Source organism: Micrasema longulum, unplaced genomic scaffold (genome assembly GCF_059751315.1).
Source record: "Micrasema longulum isolate JH-2025_06_02 unplaced genomic scaffold, ASM5975131v1 h1tg000140l, whole genome shotgun sequence".
Taxonomy (NCBI): domain Eukaryota; kingdom Metazoa; phylum Arthropoda; class Insecta; order Trichoptera; family Brachycentridae; genus Micrasema; species Micrasema longulum.
Window position 1 is genome coordinate 1,353,131 of NW_028277346.1, and position 22,348 is coordinate 1,375,478.

Sequence of the window (22,348 nt, forward strand, 5' to 3'; positions counted from 1 at the left end):
GAATGAATGAACATCGAACCCATCTCAGATCGCTACGATTAACAACAAACTGATAAAAAAATATTTGTTGTAGTTACTAAAAAAAAATAGTTAACTTATCATCATCATCATCATAAACTCGACAGCCCTGGGTGGGCCTCGGCTGAATCCGGGAGTCTCCTCCACTCTTGCCGGTCTGCTGCCCTTCCTCTCCAATTCCTCACTTCCAACATTATCATATCTGCGCTGATGCAGCCCATCCATCGTATTTTAAGACTTCCTGGTCTTCGTCGTTGTTCATGGAACAGAGAAAATTAGGCGTTTTATGGGGCTTTCGTCGTCCATTCTAATTATATGGCCAGCCCAACACGAGCGTCTAACCTTGGTGGAGTTGATTGCATCGGGCACTCGGTAGATATCATATAGCTCTCTATTGTAGCGACGACGCTAATGGTTTTCTTCTCTCACAGGGCCATCGATAACTCTGAGGATTCTTCTTTCGAAAGCTGCAATGGTTCCCTCAATATTCTTTGGTTTTGGAGGCATATGTCAGGATTGGTTTAATCCCCAGAGTAATAATGCGCTAAGGTATAGAGGAGCCCGAACGTAGGAAAAAAGGTGTTAAGTTAGCTAAATTTCGCAGCAAAACAATGGGCCGTAGTCAGGTCGAGAATTGCTAAATAGATATTAATTTGCATTGTAAATATTTTTTTAATATGTACTGTGTATTTATTATTGCCGGGTTATTCCAATTTATTTTTCTATAATTCGCCTATATTTATTTTATAAAACTGAAAATACATGTGTGTTTATTTTTTTATTCATTTTATTCACAATATACTTATGTTACATTTATTGAGACATAAATACCAACTCCATGGAACCAAATTCCTGTGTTGAGTTTGTTTGTTTGTCCGTCACATCTCCGAAATGGCGAGTTGTAGCGGTCTGAAATTTGGACACGTCATTTTAGATGCGATTTCAAGGTTAACATTGCTATTTTCGAGTAAAATTTGAATCGACCCCTACTCGATAAAGACTTAAACTTTATACGGATGCCTAGTGCGGCCCCGACATATTTCCCGTAATTAACTGTCATTATCAACAGTAAACATACTTTAATTCACAAATTTATCTCCCAAATTGAGAAAAAATAATATCTGAAGTAAATATGTTGATATAAGGAAAGTTTTTAAGCAACATAATACACGTATCGGGACAATAAATGCCATAAATCAATGTAAATCATGCGAAAATATTTGAAATCAATTACCTGTGAAAACTGACTACTTTAACACCTTTGACGCTCCGCTCCTACTGCTGTAACCAAACATACTGCAATTCACCTTAGTCGATTTTTATTTATTGTAGCATAAATATCCAAGTTATTTACAAACAAAGCCAAGCACAGCTACAAAAGCATCCGATTGAACCGTTATGTTTATGTTGTCAAATAAAACAAAATAGCCACCAATCGGTTGCTAGCCAACAAACCAACATCGTTTGTGTTCTATGAAACATAGAGATAGGGCTTCTCTCTAGGTTACGCATTATTACTCTGAGTTTAATCAGAGTTTTGTACAGTATTATTTTAGTATTTTTTCGTAATAGTTTGGACCGTAATTGTTTTTGTAAGGCAACGGTTGGCAGCTATTATTCTCCTCCTGATTTTTTCCTGTGAACTTTTGTCACTATGACTGTTTTTTTTTTTTTTAAATAGGTACTGACAGTTTAGAAGTCAAATTTTTAAGGAAGCATTTGTTCCATCCAATATATGGACGGACCGCGCATGGTATCTGTTTATTTCATTTATTTATTCATATTTTTTGCTTACAAACTATAATTAATAATAAAAATAATGTGACCTCACTGGGGTTTCCCGTGCCGAGGACACTTAACAATACACTTTTTTTAAATTACATTTGAGAATAAACAAAGAAGACTAACTTAAAAAACGAAGATAATCAACAAATATTCAGACAGTTTTAAAAGCAAGGTATTTATGTACATCTATATTATTTATATTACAAATTACACAATGAAAATAACAAAAACCTAACATAAGCTATACACTTGTAGATCAGTTAATTCAATATTTGTATGGGCGAATGAGACAATCCATTTTACTTCTACCTAGCTCCACTATCCATTTTTTTATAGCCTTTTTAAACATTTTCTCGTTACTAATTGTTTTAATAGATAACGGAAGTAGGTTATATATTTTAATTGAATAATACTTAAAATCCCTTTGTCCGAAACTGGTTTTTGTTTGTATTTGTTTAAGTTGTCTATGTGTTGAGGATCTATTGACTATATTATTTGTATGTGATGTATTGTGCCGGTTGTCTTTCATTTGAGTAAGAGTAGTTTTTGAATCTATAAGTGAGTATTATTTTAGCGTATAATTGTTTTGGTGTCATAAGTTGCGATTTATGGAATATTTCTTCAGCAGATGTCTGTATCGGGACTCTGAGTATTATTTTAATGATGGACTTTTGTGCAACAAATACACTATTTAAAACTGTGTCACTCGCACCACCCCAACCGATTATACCGTACTCCAAAATTGATTGGCACAATGCAAAATAAATCTTTAAAAGTTCCTGTACATTAATTATATTTCGAATTGTTTTGAATATATACGTTAATCTCTTAAGTTTATTAGTAACATTTTCAATCTGCTGTTTCCACTTTAAATTTATATCAATAATAACTCCTAAGTATTTGACATTGTCTGTCCTATCCAGTATTGGGCAATTACAATGAGCACTTTAAGACAATTATTATTATGTAGTTTGATGTTAAGAAAAGCATTTTGTAAATAGTTTCTAGAACTGATTTGAAATGGAATGAAGTTAGTTTTAGATTTATTAAGAGTTAAGTAATTATCATCTAGCCATGCCTTTACTATATTCAAATATTTTTCGGATTTTTGATGTTTCCTTCCATGTCTGTATGAAGGTGCGAGATATAACATATGATCGATGTACGCTGTATTTGGTGTTCCAATGTAGTGCCCCATACATATTACAATATGTCAGATCGTCGCCCTGACAGGGGTGTGAAAGTGTGTAAATTATGGTAATTCATTTGCAAAGATTGATTTCAAGTGTCAATAACAGGGATCGTCAATCAAGGTTTACCAAAAAAATCAAAAGAAAATAACAAAATCGTTATTTTATTTTTAGCTACATATTTAAGTACTTACCCCAACCCACGACCAGGACAGGCTTTTGTGATATTTAAGTTTGTAAGTGAAAATTCTTAATGGAAGTTCATTGTAATTTATTATATAAATAAAAGATTGGCGGCCTCCGTGGTGTAGCGGTCAAGACGCTTGACTCAAGCACGAAAGGTTCCGGGTTCGATTCCCGGTGAGAACACAAAAAATAAAAATGTGATTTTCTCAAGCCTGGGTGTTCTGTGATGTAATTCGCCACTGTAATTGGGCCTCCAGGCCTGTTGTGGTGCAAAAATAAATGTAAATGTAAAATTGTAAATGTAAAAGACGAGTGATACTTTAATCCACAAATTTGGAATATCCAGAGACCGGTTTCGTCGCTTTCGCGACATCTTCGAGATTAGTATCTTTATTAAGGAGTTCAATGTATTTTTACAAAACAGAGGTAAGGATAGATAATTCAAAGTTATATGAAAGTAAATTAAATAAAGATATTTTTATCTTAAGAATCATTATCAATTTTTTTTCGGGTTAACTAATGAGTTGATATAATGCTATTTTAATGATTTTAAGTATTTTATTTTATTTTTAATAATTCTCAAAACTTTGACAAACAACAGATTCCATATAAAAATATGTATTATTTTTTACAAAAAAATTTTTTTCGTAAATTATTACTTTTTTTAAAAATTATTTTATTTAATTATTAATTATTGTAATTATTTAATTTTAATTTTTTTTTTTTTGTACATTTTTTTTTTTTTTTTTGTAGAATGAATGTAATAATCCGTAAGGGTTAATAACTACATTTTCAAAAAAAAAGCTTTAATTGCGATTTTCTCGGAACTAGTTTTAATGACTTCATGCATTCTGTCAGTAAAGCCCGATATGATTGAATAACGCGTAACTTTATTGTGTTGGTATCTCTAGGCTGGTATTCCAAACGAAATTATAGCGCGGTATAGCGCGTTTTTACGTACTAAATACGCATTATAGCGCGCTGTAAACGCGTTTGGAATACCAGCCCTGCGAGCCATCTGCGAGAAAGTGACAGGAAAACTGTGACTTCTCCGAGTTTAGCCGAATGAGCGTTTCACTTTAAAGCGTGACGGATCAGTCATTCACTGCCTGGCAAAAATGTTTACACTTCAATAAAAAACATACGTATTATGTAAATAATTTTTTGCTTAAAAATATTTTGAAAATTGAGCTACCCTGTTTTTTACAGTATGCAAATGCAGGGTGTCCAAAAGTGATTAATAGTAAATAATTAAAAACAAGAATATTGCTCTCTAGGGCTTGTGTGAGGCCGGAATGATTAATTGCTGTTATTTGGGGGTCGGATTATTGTCATTCTAAAGCGTGTCGAGTCGTAACGTTACAAGAGTGTTGAGGAATCAAAAAACTGAAAGAGCGATTGCTTTAGAAATATGTATTTATAATTTTTTTGAAGGTTTATTTACTGAAATCATATAAGTAGCATTGGTTGAATTACATTTTTATAACTTATATGTGACTTAAACGATTGTAATAAGGGAGTTCGGTGCAATTGTTTTATTTATTTATTTTATTTTATTTTATTTTATTTTATTTTATTTTAATTTTATTTTATTTTATTTTATTTTATTTTATTTTATTTTATTTTATTTTATTTTATTTTATTTTATTTTATTTTATTTTATTTTATTTTATTTTATTTTATTTTATTTTATTTTATTTTATTTTATTTTATTTTATTTTATTTCATTTCATTTTATTTTATTTTATATTATTTTATTTTATTTAGGAAACCAACAGTTCCACATACATATTTATAGTAAACAAACAGATATAGTGCATGAACTCGGAACCAATAACAGATTTCCACAAAGTGAAATACTGTGAAAGAAATTCAGTAGGTTATTGGCAGTGATGGGAGATGCACGCATGTAAGGTGACCGGCGTATATATGATTTTTAATTTATTTTGCCATAACATTGTTATATTACATACTAAAAAAGAGACCGAGAACATTTTAGAGAAGGAATATTGAAGTCTACGCATTTACAGGGCTCATGACCTTCTATTGGCTGGTTTGAGTGGCTACTTTACACACTGTGTAACATATTCACCATTTTGCCTATATTTGAACATCCATATTTCTTCAATTCTTTCTTCTTTCATCTGTTGAGTTTAGTAAAGTTAAAGAGCTGAAACCTTTATCGTTGTGAATAGATTAATCTGATCGAATTATATAACATACTAGGCAACGCCTGAAAGTAATTTTCTAATTTTTACCTTCTTCTTAGACCAGTTGGTTTTATTATATAATATATTATATACATTATGAAAAATCTTTTTAGACAAAAGACTGGATTTTACTCTCTAGGTATCCCAAATAGAAACCTCAGACAAAACATACTCTTTCATACCGAAAACCATAGAACTAACAATGGTTTTCATTCCCCTATGCCCAGAATTCTTAGGTCTGCCAACAAACATACCAGTCTTGATTTCTTTGATAACAAGTTGTCTTCTTTCAAACGATCACTGAATCAAATTCAATTATTAACACCCCTCTCCCGCATTCACTCCCACCAAGTCTACTATATACCATTGTGTCTTTCTACTTTCCTTTATAATAATTTTCTATGCATAAATATGTCCTTGAAAATGCCCATTGGGCGTATATATAAATGAATAAAAAATATTAAAAAATACACTTAAACCAGCCAATGACAGGTCATAAGCCCCGTAGATGCCTAGACTTCTATATTACCTTATCTTAAATGATCTCCATCTCTGTTGTAGTATGTTTATATTAACAGCTCCCGAGGAGGTTGAATCCATTCCATGTCTACAAAAATTTAAACAATCTCAAAACATTGTTGATACGTTTTTATTGTTTTATAATAATTTAATCAACAATTTTACTTTAAATATGTATAGCAGACAGAATGTTTTATTAATTTAAAATGTTTGGTGTGTGTCTCAAGTCAACAGTTTTAATAAAATTGAAGTTTGTATTAAAGTGACCTTTTCATTGGAGATCTCCCCTACTCCACGTGTCTAGATTTCCAACCGCCCTTTGATTATTGCTTTGGTTGAACGTGAGTTTTATCTAAGAAACCGAAATACTTGTATCAAATAAAATATAATTTGTTTTTTTAAAATCAAAACAAACAAATTAAACCGATACGTATTCAAATTGTATCGGGGCACCATATTTTCCTCCCTTAAATTTATTCAAATAAGCTCCGACTGAACATACAGAGATAACATAATATTTGGTGGTGATATAAGCTAGATTTTGTAACAAAGTACGCGCACAGTCAGCCCTTTATTTTAACTCTCGTGTGTTGCGATGTCACACTAGTCCACATACGATTCAAAACATGATATATCTCTATTATTTTGTTAAAATGATAATGTTGTATTTTATGTAATCTTCAAATGTACATTTTCACACCGGATTTGGAAAAAAAATAAAGCTGGATTTTATTCCAAAAAAATATATTTATCCTTGCTACGCAAAGAATGAATGGGATGCCAAAATAAAATAACATATACATTACAAACATACATTCAAGACGTACATGTTGTAAAATAGAACAAAATACATGTCAAAGTAGTAGGAGATTCCTGCTATTTGGAAAACCCATTCGGATACATGGAATAGATCAATATCCAAAGCGATGTTGTTCAGCATAGCGGTAGCCCTTCCAACAGGCATAACCATCGGCAGGATGGTCCTGTATATCGGAATATGAAACAATCTATGCTAACGCTGTCTTAGGTAATTATAAAGAACATATAAACCAATGCTCATCATAATCTCAGGAGTATCGACCATGTCGCACAACAATCGATAAAAATATGTAGTCAAATACACATTCCTTCGAGTCTCTAATATGTTGACCCGACCGAGCTTCTCCAGGGTATGTTGCCAAGCATACCCTGGAGAAGCTCGGTCGGGTAGAGCCAAACATAATACCCGCACTCTCTCATGTAGAGATATCTCAGAAACTACTTTTGGATTTTCTGTATCATAAGAGAGTACTTCAGTTCATGTGGCCCCCAAATCATCGAGCCACTCTCGAGTCATCGAGTCAACATTTTCAATGCATTACCACTGATTGTCTCAATATGTTCATAAAATGTCAGAGTGCTCACAAATCTAACGCCCAGATCCTTAACATTCTATGTTCTTATCAGATTCTGGTCATTTATTTTGTAGCGAAAAAAATTTCTGAGCCCTAGTGAAAGACATGACCGAACACTTGGAAAAATTAAACCTACGTTAGTTTCGCCTTCCTTATTCAGATATATTAGATATATCCGCTTGGAGAAGACGAAAATCTTCAGAAGTTGTCACATTTAAGAATAGTTTTAAGTCATCCGCAAACAACAGAAAACGCGAGTTCAAAATTACATTTTTAATATTATTAATGAAAATTGAGAATAACAAAGGACCCAGGTTAGAGCCTTGCGGGACACCCGAGAAAGTATGGAAACACTCTGACGCGAATAGACCGTAGCATTAATTTTAACATACCATCCGAGGAATCGATCTTGTACAGCTTATTTAATAATACATCATGGTCGACAATATCAAAGGCCTTGTATCCTAACTCAACACATGGCTCTTCTTAGCTTTGTGAAGTTAAGGATACCTTATTATTTATTTGTTATATGTATGATTGTATGAATAAAAAGATAAAAAATAAGAAAATAAAAATTGTACCGACAAATTGCATGATTTCTTAAGTATGTATCATGGCTTTGGTAAGATTTTAAGTATTTTAAGGTGTTACTTTATTTTTAAGTCTAGAAAATAGAACGGCTGTTTCTGAAACGTGGCAGGATAAAATATTTATTTTAGTGATTTCACTCATACCAAAATCCAGGGAATTTTAAAAAATAAATATTTTCTTTACAGAGCTGACTCCGTAACATGGAATCCTCATAAGCTGATGGGGACATTGCTGCAGTGTTCGACCATCCACTTCAAGGAAGACGTAAGTTTTACATTGTAAATTAATTTATTTATTTTTTTTATTTTTGTGTACCTATACGAATCAAGAAAACTATTTTAAAGACCGGGGCTTTGGTTTTTGTTTCGTTCATACTAAAAAGCTTTTTTTTTGTTATCAATAAACGACTTACTCTTCAAAAATTTTAATTTTATAAGCCATGATTTCAATTGAATTCAAATCTACTGCTTTAATTGCCTCTTCCACGGTGAGTTTATTTATTTATTTGTCACTTTATATACATATACAATATATATACATATAACGGCGGGCATATTGCCTTAGGGCAATTTCTTCCTACCTACCCAAACCGTTCAGTTTGAGAGAATTATAAATACATGAACATATTGAATCTTACAATTTGATACAAAAATTAAAAGCAAAGATTAACAAAAATAAATATACATTTTAAAAAATGGACACCATACTATGAAAAGAGGAGAGGGGATGAGAAGGAAAGAAGAAGGATAAAGGAACAATTTAAATATTTAGATAGTGACATTACAATCTTGACTTAAATGTAAATAAAGAAGGGGCGTCTCTAACATTAGTGGGTAGATTATTTTACAATCGAGCGAATACTGCTGTGAAAGATGAGGCAAGAAAATTAGAGCGTTGACGGGGTATTAAAAGGGTTCTCTCGTTACTAGAACGAAGAGATAGTCCGTGTTGTGAAAGAGGTTGGATGAGCTCTCTCAGATAAACAGGCGTTTAGCAAGTTATAAAGGAGGATTGTGTCGGATACATTTTTTTTCCTTATGACCATATTGCAAACACGAATAGTGGTAAAAGTTGTGTTCACTGGTATAAAATTCAGTTACAAAAGTCTGTTTCGACTACGGTATTTTTTTTAATAAATTTAATATCAGCGTCGGAGTACAGTTTTTTTTAAATATATCATGATAATAGTAATCTAAATATTAATAACATAGTCATTGGAACAATACGAACCATTTTTTGGTAACCGCACATATGTGAATCTACCATCTTCCAGGAATCTGCGAGCAGCCTGTTAGCCACATGTCAGGCAGTAATTATGATACCTACAATCTACGAAAGCTACTATTTCGATATTTTTCTTTATTTTGTTACCCATAATGTTGAAACGGGCCTTTGGTTTTTTATTTTTTACTTTTTAGCATGAACACTTGACAAATTATCTACTCTGCTCAATGTTTGTGTTTTTAACAAATTACAACAGAGATGGAGAATACCTTAAATAAGGGAATATGGAAGTCCAGGCATTTACAGGGCTTGTAACCTGTCATTGGCTGGTTTAAGTGGCCACTTTACACACTGTGTAACATTCACCATTTTGCATATGTTTGAACATCCATATTGCTTCAATTCTTCCATTTGTTGACTTAAGTGAAGTTAAAGAGCTGAAACCTTTATTGTTGTGAAGAGATTCATCCGACTGAATTATTTCACATACTAGGCAACGCCTGAAAACAATTTTTCAATTTTCAAACTTCTTCTTGGACCAGTTGGTGTTATTACAATATTTGAGTTTGTCCAAATGTTTGTAGACAAAAGACTGCATTTCACCCCCTCGGAAGTCATTAAGATTAACAAATTAGAACAGGGATGGAGAATACATTAAATAAGGGAATATGGAAGTATTGTAAATTTATTGATATAATTTTAAGTTGCTAGAATTCCACTCACCCATACGATTTGTAGCTGCAAGACGCTGGGTAATCTTGCTTCAATGTGTAAATGTTATCATCCATATAATACTTAAACTTTGTAAATGAGGTCTAGAATTTCAACAATCCATTCGCTCAGTAGCTGCAAGACTTGTTAAAATCTAACTCTTGTTAATAAAAATGAGTTATTTTTTTGTTTATTTTAATATTTTTCAAAAAATAAACTTCATCGTCAAATTTATACAAAATGTAAATGGGGGCTAGATTTCTTACCGTCCATGCGCTCTGTAGCTGCAAGACGTGCTGCAATTGGAAACTAGGAACTAGAATCCCAATCGTCCATGCGCTCTGCGGCTGTAAGACGTGCTAGGATATTTATTTATTGTACTTGAGGTGATTTTCACAAAAATGGCGCTATGTAATTTATTATTTTTTAACTATAGTAATAATAACAGAACCCTGGACAAATGTTTTGACTCGATAGCTACTCTCAGATAAAAATCCTAAAAAGGAAATCGAGTGAAGATTTGTTTGCTCCGTGGTGTAGCGGTTCATGCATTCACCTACCACGCTTGAGATGAGAGTGGACGGGAAATATTTATTTATTTTATTTTATTTGGGATTTTTACACCTATTACATAAACAAAATAAGTAGAAAAATCTTATCAATACTAAAGCCAATTAAAAAAATCCACTGTAAATATAATGACACATAAAATATAAGAAAAGAAGTTTAGTAATTGTATTTGTGTGACGTTTGTATTCATGTGTATGTGAATGTGTGTATGCGTGAATGAATGAGGGAGAGGATACATGTGCGTGTGGGAATGAATGAGGGAGAGGGTGCGTGTGTGTGGGTGCGTAAGTATAAAATTCAAATGACGAAATGATATAAATTGTATTTTTTTTTAAAGTATGTTAAATTTCAAAACCGTATTCTGAAAAAAAAAAAAGATTTTATTTTAAAATTTAATTGATACACATCGAATGAATAATGTGCGACGAGTCCTATACAATACGGTAGGTAATCACAATTATATTAGTTTAAAAGCTAGTTTTACACAGTACACAATTTTTCCTAGACCAGCACATAAAGCGTAAGATTTATCATCTTATTTTCGTGCAGCAAAAATGATCAAGATACGCTTCAATTCAATTGCCGATGAGTGCCCTATCCACCACTGGGTGCGAACCGGGAAATTATAATTTTTGTTTGTTTCAATACGATTATTTGTTTCATGAGACCATTGCAGGAGACTGCTGCGAGACAGTGCACAGATTTCTGTATAGTAATTTTAAGCGTGTTGTCCAGTTGTTTTTTGAAATATAATGTGTTTGTGCTATATAATTTTCAATTTTAATTTTTGCACGGCTCTTGGCCTCATAGAAAAACAATAAAACGCTTTGTCCTTACAGCCAATCTGCCAAACAAAGTGAATTTTTTACCCTCGAAAATAGACGCACTGTATCTGAGTTATTTTTATTTTTATTTTATTTTATTTGGGAAATCAACAGTTCTACATACATATTTTTAGTAAACAAACAGATATAGTGTATAAACTCAGAACTAATAACAGATTTCCACATAGTATACAAAGTTATAAAGAAAATATATTACATATCAAATAAATACATACAATTCATACATATAAAAATGTTATTTTCATGTACTCAATAATCAAAGATTTTTTAAATATTTATTTTAAGAAGATTAAGTTACTGTAAATTGGGCGGGATAAGGACAAAAATGCTTGAAGAGAGGATAAGGAGGGGAGGGGAGATGTACATATTTATTATTATAATGTCTACTAAGTTACGAGTACATAATACATTTTTAGTGTAAATTTTAAATCTGACAGAGTGATGTTTGTGTAATCTATATTTTTAAATTTTGTATTGTACATTGAAAAAGTCCTACGAAAAAAAGCATTTTAACATCCGATGTTTTACTTATTGGTACGTGAAACAGGTGGTACCGTCTACAAATCCTGGCTGGCACATGTATTGTTATTAAACCAAGCAGCTCTGTACAGTCAACCATTCCTGTCATAATTTTGTAAAGCAGTAGTTGGTCCGCACACACTCTGCGGTATTGTAGAGAAATGATTCCATGGAAGGTGGAGGCAGTGAGAGTAGATACATAAGATATACCGGTTTTGTATTTAAGGTACTTTATAAATTTGTTTTGAATATTTTCTATTCTACTTATATATATGGTATACTGGGGATTCCATATCTGAGAGGCGTATTCCAGTTATGCTATTTACATAAATTATTAAATAATAAAGTAAACTCTTTTAACCTACTCTCCAAAATTAATCTTGATTTCCCCTTTCGCGTGACAAGAAATAAGTATTTATTCCATCTGCCAGTCTGTAGCACTAACTATGCACAACACTCTTTCCTCTATTGTTCTTGTTCTAACGATAATTTTTTTTTTATCTATTGATATATTTTACATACCCCTTAATTTATTTAAAAATAAATTAAGACTTATTATTTCTGGCTGCGATACGATCCCACTTACTATTTAATGATGCACCCTCCTGAACACTTACTCCCACACGAATACACATAAACACACATCTACACTTACAAATACACATAAACACATCCTTTTGTTGTAACACAATTTAATAATATGTATGATTTTTATTTAGAAACTTCGCTGGTCTGTCTTTAAACTGTATTTTTTTATTAATGTTATTATATGTTATGTTTTTTTGTGCCCCGACTCAACACGGATTTTCTAGCGAGTCGGAGCAAGTTCGCAGATATGGGTCGTTCCTGATTGTGTCGCTATAAACTGTGTCTCCGTCCTAAACAAATGTATATATAATGTAATTAATAAATAAATAAATATCATTGTCGACTGTTTGTTTCTTTAAAATAAATAAATAGAGTTTGAGATACGGTATTATTCTTTTTTTGTAAAATTGGTGGAAAAACGAACTCCCACGCGGATGCGGGGGCGCTAAATAGCGGGGGGCGAAGTCCTAGGGCTTCTACGATATTATTGAGAGGAGTGGACTGTAATTAAATTTAATCAAAATAATAGAGTATCCTCGATATGCGATATGCAGTGTCAATTGGTCACAAACCCAGCAAATGAGATGGATTAGGAAAACATGCCACTAACCTGGTTCTCGTTCTTGATGGACTTGTCGGATCCGAATGGACACTTGTGGCGGCACACTCGAGGGCAGGCCCTGATCTGGAGGTCAACACTGGTGGTTGGCGGAAACAAAGTTTTACAATGCGGCACACATGTTCAACGGAATAAACGCGCGATGTACGACACGAGGTCTTAATGTGGCGAGTGATCAGAGGATATTGCGGTGGGAAGTGAATAGTGGTTGTGGGTAAAATGATGTAGAAGTTATGACAATACTTTACCAATACGAACCCACATAATTCGTAACCAAGAATGAATAAATAAATAAATAGTGCCAATTTTTTTTTTAATAAACAATTCTATACGATGCGAAAAAATGTCGGTGTTTTTTAATCTCTATGGAATGTGCATGGCAAACTATGCAGGGGAGAAATCGAGGGGTATCTGTGCATAGGTATTTATTTTATTAGCGACGCTATTACTTGAAGCCAGTGGGTGGAAGAATAATATTTTTCATCACAAAGGCTACTCGTGGTCAATTTTATATTTTTGTCGTATTCAATAGTTTTATTTTTAGTAACTGAAAACCTAAAGACCCACCTATTAGTGATAATTTTTAAATTTTAAATTTTTAAAATTGAAAAATTTAAAATTATCATTATATAAATATTAATTTATTTTTAAAATTGGAAAAAAAAAACACCACTTATCAAAGCTTTACTGACAGAATTCATTGAGTCATTAAGGTCAAGACGCTTGACTTACGAATGGAAGATTTAAATTTAATGTGATATTTCTCAAGCCTGGGTGTTCTGTGCTGTAATTGGGTCTTCTGGCCTGTTGTAGAGCAAAAAAAACAAGTTCCGAGTAATCGCATTTAAACCTTTTTTATTATTTCAACGAATTATTTCTTTTTTTTAAGCTGTGAAAGAGTAGTCTTCATTGCCTAGAGGCATAGCATAAAATTTGAAATCAACATCTTGCATGTATAATTGTTTCGGATTCATTTTCTTTTATTCAAGTGTCAAGCCATTCCTTCCTTTGATTCCGGTGGTCCTTGTTTTGAATCCCAATGTACCTACTTCTCCCAGACGGCGAGTCAAGAAAGCAACGCGTGACAACACAACAAAAAACCGTACCGCGAACAACAGCGAAAACCGTACCCCGAGCGTGACAGTGATTTCGAATCACCAGCATACAAGAAAACGTGCAAAGTGACCAGTGCAAACGATAACGGTGTCTTTCTGGACCAGTGCCAAAGGGAGGAAACCGTAAGTCCTTACTCCTTTCATTAATTCCAGGATTGACACTCAAAACCATAACGTCAATTAGTTTACCTAAAATCAAACGTTCCCTGTTTTCTTCTAACACGCGTATCGCGAGAGGGCAGGCCTTGTTTACAGTCCCGAGGTCGAAGGTATCGAGCATCCAACAATAATAAAAAATATTTGAAATATATAAAAACTGTTGACTTAATGCATTCTGTCAGTATAGCCTCGTATATTTTAATACTTAATACATCCCGTTGATATAAAGGCTCGTTATTTGGAAAATAAGATGATTATTTATAAAACAATATTTAAATTTTGGCGATCTCAACATGTTTACAACATAATACGCTGCGTTTGATATTATTATTTTTTACTGGGCACCCTTGAAAATTGATGGGGAAGTTTGCAACATATGTTGCCAGCTAAACGGGCCGCTGGAATTTAATTAAACTGGCAGCTCCGGTTCCCCTTCCCGCCAAAACTTACAAGATGGCGGCCGCAGCTGTGACGTGACATCCGACGAAATATTTTTTACAGAGAAATTCAAAGAATCGTCATCATTAAACCGTGATTCGGGCCTAATAGCGCATAGGGCACTGCATTTTCACACTAAAAGCGACGTACTTCGATCATCCGTCACATCAAGGTAAGGGGATCAGTCTTACGCTTCAGGCGTCAGTCCAAGAACATGAAATATTGCAGTGTATAATCACGTTTTAGTCAATATTTATGTAAACAGCGAATGTCTTGAACAAGTAGAAGAATTTGTGTATGTGGGAAGCATGTTTACAAGAGATGGAAGAGTAGAATAAGATGTTAAAAGGAGAGTGAATACGGCGCACTAAGCACAATAATTGCTAATAAAAATATATCAATCGAATCTAAACTGGCAGTGCACAACGGAGTTTTAGTCCCAACACTTATGTATGGAAGTAAAACTTAGGATCTGGCAGAGGAAGGATGAAAACTGAGTGAACGCGGTCAAAATGCGATCTCTTGGACGAATTTGTGGTAAATCAATGTATGACAGGGTTACGAACGATGAAATCAGGCGAGCATGTAAATCTGAGTCAGGTTTAATTAATGAGATTAATAAAGGGTCTCTGAGATAGTTTGGCCATGTAGAACGAATGGATGACGAAAGAATTTTAAAACAAGTATACATGGTGCAAATGAATGGTAACGTGAGACGAGGACGACCAAGGAAGACGTGGCATTATCAGATAAGCTAAAATCTTAAGTCTGGTCACGTCAAAGCAGGGCAGAATTGAAGGGCATGTAAAACAAGACGTATAAATGTGGAAGAAGCTAAAAATGTATATCAGGATAGACGTGTGTGGCGGTCCGTTCTCTCTGTAGTAGAAGTAGTTATTGGTTTTAGCAGTAAAATTGTTTGTGCAAATGTTCACAATCTTTTAATTAGGTTTTATCGAGCTGAGAGATTGTTAAGTCAATTTATTTCCATATAAAAACATCTGTCTAGCAATAGAGAACCAATATTTTTTTAGAGTTATAGCTTTGTAGAATTGAAAGGAGTGCCTTTTTAATATAACTCAAATCCATGGAATTAAGAATAGTCCAGAAGGAGCGTAGAATCATATTTGAATACAACAGACTGTGTCTGAAAATTCCCCACTATGCCCCACTTTCGCTGCGTGCATTCGTGATGTTACCGCGTAATGTTGCACGATGGGAAAAAATGTAATCATAACACAAATGTAAGGTTATATTTTTTTTAAAAGCAATCTGTTAATTTCTCTAAAATTTTATTGTGCACGCGGAAACATTTATGGACACAACAGAATAGATAAGTAAAAGGTCATTTAATAAGAGTAATTGAATTAATAAACTTTGAACTTAAAATATAAAACAAATTTTATTTTATATAAAACGGATATTTTTTTATCATGTTAAATAATATATGATGTTTTAAAGATAATGTTAATCCAATGTCCACCACAGAGTTGTTTAATCCGAGCTCCAATTTTCATTAGTTCTCTCATTAAATAAACAAAGTAGGGTAAAAAAATTTACTACCCTGGCAACACTAACGTAATGTCCATTTTGATTTCTTCGACAATCTGACAGATGTAAATATAATTCAATTTTTAAGTAATGCATTTGTTACATTCACATTAATTTACTAATTGCACATAAAATGTGATTGCATCCTGTTTCTTTAAGATCCTAGCAGTATTTCTACACTTTAAAAGGACACAACTCGGCATAGTTGAATTCAAATCAGAAGTTGCGTACTGAGCGACGTCTAAAAAGAAACTAATGGGTCAAAACGTAAACCTGCTCATTTATGAGTAGTTTAGTCGCCTTCTGTTTGATGTGGGTATGCGGTTTCTGGACTATTCTTACTTCTATAATAATGAGTAATATAACTCTAATCACTTAAAAGGTTTGACGTGTTCTATGGACCTAAGCTCTCAAAATTTTTCCATAAAAAGGGGATTTTCAGAACTGAAATACAGATAATTATGTAGAATTTAAACTCTAAAACAAAACTGCTGGTATTTTCTTTGCCCGCAATGATTTTGCCCAAAATTGATTTTCTTAATATCTAAAGATTGCGGTGTTTTTAATTCAGTGTTCCCTCCGGCAATATCCCATACATCTACAACATAAAGTCTAATATTCTCTCCTGTCAAACTGCTTTCCCGCCATCTGCGGCCCGTACCCAATCAATCATGGCGGACGGTTCTTTATTCGAATTTTCAGTCAGCGCAGGGTGACCAGATAATAATATAAAAACAGTTCGTACCCATAATTTTAAAATAATAAAAAACGGGGTAATTTAAACAAATATTTCCCACCTTGAACGACGTCACTAGTTCTTCCGAATTAACCAACGATAAGGTGTTGTGATAGATTACCGGTATTCGCGAAGTCAATTCACCAATCAGCAGAACTCATCAAAAGGAAATTATGATATCATATACGTATTAATTTCAAAATTACAAAACCTCAAAAAATCATTGCGCTAATAAAAATAAATATTTTTTGGTAAGTTTTATTATTTTATTTATTTAACACTTTATATACATATACAATATATACATATAACGGCGGGCATATTGCCTTAAGGCAATTTCTTCCTACCTACCCAAACCGTTCAGTTTGAGAAAATTACAAATACATGGATATATTGAATTTTATGATTTTATACAAAAATACAAACAAAGATTAACTTAAAAAAATTATAAATTAACACTACATTATGAAAAGAGCAGGGGGAATGGGAAGGAAAGAAGAAGGATACAGGAACAATTTAAATATTTAGATAGTGACATTTCAATCTTGACTTAAATGTAAATAAAGAAGGGGTCTCTAACATTAGTGGGTAAATTATTCCACAATCGAGCGGCTACTACTGTGAAAGAGGAGGCAAGAAAATTAGAGCGATGACAGGGTATAAAAAGGGTTCTCTCGTTACCAAAACGAAGAGATAGTCCGTGTTGTGAAAGAGGTTGGAAAAATATTTAAAAGCCACTGAACTTCCTCATTGCAGTACCGGCACAATGCCTTATGCACCAAGAGGTGCAGATAGGGAGACAACAATGATGATACGTTAATAACTTTTAGGGGAGAAGGCCGCACACTTCTGCCCCGTTTGATAAGGGCGCACTCGTACAATAGAGTATTCTTATGCAAAAATGTATTTGAAGAAGTGGTTGAATTAGGGGGCGAATCGCAGTTTTATGATGCTTAATCCTGTAATTTAAAATAACCTGACTTATAAAGGGGTCCTGTCCTGGAAAAGGACGCAGGATCATCCGTGCTTTATCGTTGTGGCGTTCCTATTTATGATCCAAAAATGTATTTTATTTTTTTTTAGTTATCTTTATATATACAATTTTTTTGTACGTGTGTATAGCTCAGCTGGTCGGTGGATCGAAAAGTTCAGGTGGGTGCTTCGCCCCCCAAAATTTCTTTATCACAATGGCTCTCCTCTTAAACGGCTGGACTGATTTTTATATTTTTTTGTGTGTGTTTGAGTGAGTGTTAGATTCACAATTGGGAAATATCACATGCTACGAATACTGATAAAAATATATTAAATGGATTTAGATTAATTAATTATTTGATCGAAATCAATAATATGGATATTGTAGAGAAATATTGTCCTACATATATCTAAAAAAAAAAAGATAAAAATACGTTGCCAGAAAAAAGCAACATGTTTAGCCTTCGTAGTTGTGACCCCAAGATTCGTGATTATACTTACATTTATTCAAAATACTTAATGCTTTAAGTGATGTCCCATCTCTGTTGCAATCAATTTCTTTTCATGTTCCCAACCGTGTCACCAGAAGTCAAAATTTGCTATTTATAAAATCTTTTAAGAGCAACTTTGGTTTTTATGCCCCAATGTCCAGAATGTGTAGATTAGTCAATTCATCACACGACTTGGAATTTTTTGGGATAGATCTTCCGGCGTTTTGTAGATCTCTTCGCGACTAAACAGTGTGGGATGAAGTTGGATTGGCATGGTTTAGCTCGAAGTCTTAGGTCTTTCGTTTTTATGAATATATTGTATATAATTATTGTTTTGCCCTTGTTTGTCTTTGCCAAATAGTTTTATGTTCTTTTTGTTCAGTTTCTTGCATTTATGTTTCTTCATGTAACTGTTGTAATTGGCTTAGGCCGTATATATATTAAATAAATAAATAAATAATGTTCTAGACAAATTTGAATGGTCGGGAACAAATAAACGTGAATCGTGACGTATTCATATAATTATAATCTTGATCTTGTCTCGATGTCCCTTATGTTTGTCAATACTTATTTTCTTTTTTTAAATGTTTTAAACCATTGTTTTTCAACCTGTGGGTCGCGACCCCCTGGGGGGTCGCGGAGCCTCTGTGGGGGGTCGCGAGAGGTCGAGAAAACTTCAGTTTTTTTAAACAACATATAATTTGTGAGACTTAAATAAAAAGTCGATAAGAGTTAAAATTGTTATATTTAACAAAATTTCCCTATAATCAATCATACAAGTCAGAAAAATGCTAGTTCAAAACATGTTATTACAAAGAAAATAAATATTAAAAATGTGTTTAAATAGAAAATGATTACATCTTTGTTTGCTTATCTTCGTTCATTTTAACGTGAAGGTTGCGCTTAAGTTTTTTCAATTAATTTCTCCCATCGTGGATCCGTTTTTGCCACATTAAGTATTAAATCGTTTTCCAAATTTAAGCGATTTCTTAGTTTACATTTTATTCGCGCCATTTATGAAAATGCCAACTCGCACAAGTACGAGGTAGAAAATAGAATCAAACACTTCAAAGCCTCGGTTGTTAATTCCGGGTAGTCTGTTTTTCTTTTTAACCAAAACGTATCCAAATTTTCAGACTTGAATTCCAAGTGTAACATCCCATCGGCAGATAGTTCCAGCAGATTCTCTTTGAGCTTAGTTGCTAAATTTGCCTCGTTTATAGCTGCATTTAAAAACGGATTTAAGATCCATCTTTGCCCAGTGTTATCCAATATCTCTTGCAGTGAGAAGTAATGGCACAATTCTTTCTTCAAATTATGTAACACCATTTTCATACCAGATATATATGAGTTGATGTTGATCTCGCTTCCGACTTCTTCAATGAAAGACTGTGTGGACGAAAATGAATCAAAGTTGTTTTGATTTATAGATGATGACCACAATTATTTATTTTTTATAAAGCCATGGAGTTTGTCTTTTGCTGTAATGACATTTTCATCACGCCTTTGAAGACTTTTATTCAAGTTATTTAAATGTTCAAATAAGTCAGAAAGAAAAGCCAATTTTAAAAGGAATTCCGGGTCAGAAATGAATTCAGAGTAATGTGACTTGGCTTGCTGTAAATATACTAATTGTTCAGTGCGAAGTTCCATAACTCTGGTCAGTACTTTGCCTTTTGATAACCACCTAACTTCTGTATGGTAAAGCAAATTACGGTGTAGTGTCCCCATATCTTCACAAATGATTCGAAACAATCGAGTCTGCAACGCTTTTCCTTTAATAGAATTTACAATGTTAATAATAATATTAAGAACTTGACTGTATTCTTGCGATAAGGATTTGGCTGCAAGAGCTTGGCGATGGAGAAAGCAATGCATCCAACAAGCGTTTGGCATCTGTTCTTTCAGTCTAGCAATAAATCCACTCTTCGCACCAGTCATGGCTTTTGCTCCGTCACTACAAATAGCAATGCATTTTTGTGCCCAATCAATATTCATATCTTGCGTAGCTTCAAGGAACATGTCATGCAAGCATTGACCGGTAGTATTTTTGGGAAGTGCCTTGCAAAATAGTATTTCTTCCATTATCATTTCATTGGATTCAAAACGCACAAAAGCTACGAATTGCGCACAACTCGCAATATCCGTTGATTCATCAAATTGCAAGGATACAAAAGAACTTTTCATTATTTTTTCTATGACTTGATCACGAACATCAGTCGCCATATTGCTTATCCTGCGTTGAATGGTATTGTCAGAGAGAGGTATACTTTTGAGCTTTTCGACCTCTTGCTTGCCAAACATAATCTCTGCTATATCTAAAGCCGCTGGTAAAATAAAATTTTCGGCAATAGTGTGAGATTTCCCTGCTTTAGCCACACGAAAAGCTACTCGATAACATTGGACATTTGTCCTATAGCAGTTTTTTGAAGTTCAAGAGCTTTTAATTTTCGCTCAAAAAATTCCACGGGTTTATTTTTTTCATTAGGATGTTTTGTGTTTAGGTGGCGTACCAACTTCGATGGCTTCATGCTTTCTATTGACAAAATTTCAAAGCAAATGACGCACTGCAGTTTACTGTCAATCACAGTAAACCCAAATTTTAAATAAATGTCGTCATAAAGACGTTTTTCCTTTATTCCACTACTCCCGCTAGACGTTGATGGTTCTGATGATCTTTTCAGGAATTTATCCATTTTCAATTATAACAACTCAAATAAATGCGTACCGTTAAACAAGTGGTTCGCGCTCTTCAAACAATGAAACAGCAGATATGACCACGCGTGACTTACGCTCACAAATCAGTCTATAATTACTCCAACTCCAAGGCACCTTACAGTCCACATAACACCGAATTTACACATCTGAATCGTATCCACTTATCGGGATTGCTTCTGATTCCACTTGATTCGCTGTCTTGCATCAAACTGCCATGGCCGCGGTCGACCGCCGTATTTATAGGCCAGCGCATTCTAGCGAGAATTATCTCGAAGCGTAAAGAAACGTCTCGAAACTTGTGGATCTTTCGGACTACCAGCGCCATCTGTTGCTAACATCCGGAACCTGCACTAGTTCCTAGTGTTACCAACGGATGGCGCTGGGAGTCTAACCCTAACGATATATTTTATTTATTTATATACATCTAATATGTTTTTATTTGTTTATTAGTTATCAATTGGCCACGTATTCAATTTAAAATTTTATGTTTTACGTACTTAATACTTAATTATATGTTTATATCAGATTGCAAATAACGCAAACGCCTAAAATTTTTGTAAGTTTTATATATTTTTAACATACATGGAAAAAAGGGTTGGGGGGGGTCGCGAAATATTTTTTATACTAGGAGGGTCGTGTCATGAAAAAGGTTGAAAAACGCTGTTTTAAACTATTCTTTTATTGTAATATTTAAACCCTTTAAGTTGTATACATGGACAATGTCCGTTAATAAATAAATAAATAATAATGACAAAAAAAATAATTTTTTACTGGATATTTATTACTTTAAAAATGTTAAAAAAATAGTCATATTTCCCTATTAAATGTTCTAATTTTTACCGCGTGTAAGAAAACATTTATATATCAAATTTCCAGTAGCACTGAACTTCATAATTATTTCACCTACATACTAAAAAGGCTTGCCTACGCGTTTCATATTTTTTCACATTTTTCTGACTGTCTCCTTTTTTCCAGGGTCTGCTAATCAACTGCAACCAAATGTCCGCGGAGTACCTGTTTATGACGGACAAGTTGTACGACGTCCAGTATGACACCGGAGACAAGGTCATCCAGTGCGGACGTCATAATGACATCTTCAAGCTGTGGCTGCAGTGGAGGGCCAAGGTATTGTCTTTATCTGTAAACTGTATGACATATTTTTTATATATTTTAAGTGGAGCATGTGGACATCACCAGAC

At 33.5% G+C, this 22,348-nt stretch overlaps 1 protein-coding gene across 1 annotated transcript in view; it reads left to right on the top strand.

The window, feature by feature from the left end:
* Positions 1-22,348, top strand: part of Gad1 (glutamate decarboxylase) — a 122,122-nt gene that overhangs the window by 96,874 nt on the left and 2,900 nt on the right. Inside the window, exons 11-12 of the mRNA XM_088242485.1 lie at positions 8,079-8,157; positions 22,125-22,274. Coding sequence (XP_088098611.1) covers positions 8,079-8,157; positions 22,125-22,274 — 229 coding nt within the window. The remainder of the gene's footprint in view (positions 1-8,078; positions 8,158-22,124; positions 22,275-22,348) is intronic.